This window comes from Haematobia irritans, chromosome 5 (genome assembly GCF_050003625.1).
Source record: "Haematobia irritans isolate KBUSLIRL chromosome 5, ASM5000362v1, whole genome shotgun sequence".
Lineage (NCBI taxonomy): Eukaryota > Metazoa > Arthropoda > Insecta > Diptera > Muscidae > Haematobia > Haematobia irritans.
In genome coordinates this window covers 170,417,729-170,421,309 of record NC_134401.1, presented here as the reverse complement: position 1 = coordinate 170,421,309, position 3,581 = coordinate 170,417,729, and the positions used below count along the sequence as shown (strand labels likewise).

The following is a 3,581-nucleotide window of genomic DNA, read 5'->3' as shown; positions in this document are numbered from 1 at the left end:
CAAATTTACTTCTTATTCATCTCTGCCAGAGAATCAAACCGACCCATTTTGCCGGCGGCTGCTGTTTTAATTATAGGCCTACAATTATAGATCTGTTGTAGGTTTCAACAGTCATAAAGACCAACAGACGTAAAGACCAAAATTTGTTTTTATTCTGATTCTGATTTATCAGCCTATTGTTACATTTTTAACCTTGACAAGTTCTTCGCCAATAAATTTACATCACCACTATATTAAAATGTGTCAAATAATCATTTATTTATTTCAAAAGACTTCATTGTATAGGTATCCGTTGGTCTCAAATCTCCAAAGTTGGCATTTTCTATCTTCGATTTGGGACTTCCTTTTGTAGACAACCAGTTTTTCATTTCATTCAATTCCTTTTGGGTTCCTTCCATTTGGCCTTTTACTGTGCCCTCTGGTGTGTTCATAATCCAACCATGTAAACCCAATTCTTTGGCTTTTCTTTGGGTATGTTTGCGAAAAAATACTCCCTGAACTTTTCCAAATACTTCAAAATCACACAAATACAATTGTCTGGAGCCCATTTGTCTTTAATGAAGTTAAAATTTAAATTAGATTATTGTTGATGTGGCCTATCTATTAAAACTGACATATTTATTTTGAAGTTGATGTTTAGAGCAAAGATATCGTTGTCAGGGAAAAAATTGTTTGTTTATATAATTCCATACAGTTTCTATAGTGCTTTGGAAATGTTTTTGAAAATGTATTTTTTGGTTTGTTTTGTGTCACTTGTTTAATTGCTCTATTATACCTCATTCACATTACATATCCAAAATTCACTTTAACTAGATTTCAACTGTCATTTGCCTTTAAAAAAGGGATTTCGAGCCTGATGTGAATGGGCTATTACTTGTAAATAAGTATATGTAAAAGCCATAAACTTAAACAAAATTAAATTTTATAGTAAAACGTTGACTAGAATTTTTACTATAAATTTTGTTACGAGTGCAAGTTAAGAAATGAAAATTTCCAATTCAAAATTCAAATGTATTTATTTATTTTTTTACTCTTGGTATGTGTGTCCATGTTTATGTTATGTAATTAATTTAAAAATGAAATTTAAAAAAAAAAATACACAGATTACTTCCGCTTCCCATGTACTGTACCAGTTATTATTAGCTTTACTCATAATCACATCCAAATTCAAAAGCGTTCCCTCACCATTGAGTCCGGCCATGTTAAATATATTGTTACGAATGTGATATTTCTAGATTTAAGTTTATTTAAATTAGTTTACGTTAATTTAAAGTTCAAATTGTAACGATAAAATTACGTCATAACTTGTTAGAGTCATTTCTTTATTTTCTAGTACTTTCTTAAACATCTTTTGTGTTTCCAATCGTTCATTGTAAAAGTAACGCCTTTTGTTTTATGCCTGCACGACATCTACCTAATCTAGTAGAATGCACTAGATTATTAGCATAAGCCTAAAAGTATGTGTGCCATATCACCTGTAAAATAACGCCGAAAGAATATTCCAGATGGCTGTAGGCAATGAAGATAACCAGTTGAATATGTGGTGTTAGATAAATTGTAACCAGATAGTTCTAGATGGTTGTAGGCCAGACTATCCAGAATTTTCGAAATCGTCAAATCACGGTATATAAGCCCCTGGCGGAGGGTGCAGTCAAGTCAGTCGTAAGCTAAAGTTTATACAGTACACATCGTAGAGCAAATAAGTGAAGCCATCAGTTAAACTAATAAATTGTAGATTGTCGTTATTTGAAAAGGACTGTGTTTTAATTATCGGGTTATTAAACACGCCTCAATATAAAAACGTAACAATTGGTGTCGGAAGTGAAATAACGGAAAAAAAATCTACAATGAAGTTTAATGAGCTTCGTGTGGAAGACTTAAAAAAGGAATTGAGCAAACTGGAGCTGCCGACAACAGGCAATAAGGCCCAGCTTCAAAAGCGTCTACTGGAAGAGTTTGAACGGCGTAATATGGACATTGCGACGCATGAGTTTGATTATAAGGAAGACATTGATGAATCAATACTCGTCAATACAAGCAGTGTAGAAACTCCATCTATGGCTTCGAGTGTTGTGGATTACACCTCAATGCTCAATGTTTTGAGCAAAATGATGGAAGAGAATTCTAGAAAACTGGAAGCAAATTCTCTAAAAATGGAAGAAAATTCTAGAAAATTGCTGGAAGAAAACGCTCTAAAAATGCAAGAAAATTCTAGAAAAATGATGGAAGAAAATTCTCTTCTTTTGGTGGAGAAATTTGACGAAAATTCTAGAATTCTTAATGAAAAGTTACAACAACTTTCGGAAGGTATGGAGAAACGCGTAGACCACATTGAAAGTCAAATTGTGGAATTGGATAAGAAATTTGTGGTTCACGATGAAAAATTTCTACACCTTGAGAAAAAAATGTCAGAACTAGAAATGAAAGGTGGTCCAGTGCGCGTAATCGAGGGCCCAAAAATCAAAACTCCTGTTTTTGATGGCTCATCTTCATTTGATGTTTTCAAATTCCAATTTGAAATGGTTGCTTCTAGAAATTTATGGAACGACAATGACAAAGCAATTGAACTTCTATTGGCATTAAAGGGCAACGCCGCTGATGTGATACAAAGCATTCCCGCTGCCTCTAGAGATAATTATAATGACGTAATAGCGGCACTTCAACGTAAGTACGGCGGAGAACATAAGCAAGACATCTTCAGAATGGAATTAAGAGGAAGAGTCCAGAAGTCAAATGAGACTCTACAAGACTTTGCAACAGAGGTTGAGCGGTTGGTGCTTTTGACATATCCAGGAGAAAGTCATCCACTTGTGGACCGCATCAAGATCGAGACCTTTGTGAATGGAATTAGAGACGCTGATATAAAATGCGCGACATATGCGTCACAAAAGGCTACATTTGCAGAAACAGTAACATTTGCACTTGCACAAGAAACTGCGAGATTGTTGGCACGACCTCAAATTCACAAGGTACGCAGAGTGGAGACCGAGCAAGATGAATCAAATTCCGTGATTGACTCAGTGAAAGAAGCAGTTAAGCAGGCAATGCAAGAAATGAAGCAGGAGACAACTAAATCCAGAATAAAGTGCTATAACTGTGATAAGCCTGGACATGTTACTCGTGAATGTAAAGCACGTCGTAAGCGATCAAGATCGAAATCGCCTTCACCGCCAAACAATAGTCATATGTGGGTGAACCCACTGTCCAGTGATTCACATTTAAACTAAATCGAGCTAGTTCAGCGGGGCAAGAGCTGGCTCCCACATGTGATGGCCCCACAATCTCTATAGCAATAGTTCAACAGAAAAATAACAATTTGACTATTGCGGGTGGTATTAATGGATACAAGCGAACTTTGACGTTGGATACTGGTGCATCGAAATCTATTATTAGATCCGATTTAGTAAGAGGAAAAGTTACTCCACTAATTGGAGTCAAACTACGCACGGCTACAGGTGAACCCGCAACTGTATATGGAAAGGTTCCTGTAAAGTTAACCATTGCAAACAAATCCGTTAATTATGAATTCATTGTGGCCGATATAGTGGACGAAGTTATAATTGGAGCGGATTTTATGATTG

At 35.5% G+C, this 3,581-nt stretch overlaps 1 protein-coding gene across 1 annotated transcript; it reads right to left on the bottom strand.

Annotated features, from left to right (window-relative positions):
• Positions 1–233: 233 nt before the first annotated feature.
• On the bottom strand, positions 234–664 carry LOC142239330 (acylphosphatase-2-like). Its single transcript, XM_075311115.1, has one exon. The coding sequence runs from the start codon at positions 546–548 to the stop codon at positions 252–254; it is 297 nt and encodes a 98-aa protein (XP_075167230.1). The 5' UTR covers positions 549–664; the 3' UTR covers positions 234–251.
• Positions 665–3,581: the final 2,917 nt, after the last annotated feature.

Coding starts and splice junctions, on each gene's coding strand:
- LOC142239330 (XM_075311115.1), bottom strand. CDS start 548: ATGGGCTCCAGACAATTGTATTTGTGTGATTTTGAAGTATTTGGAAAA.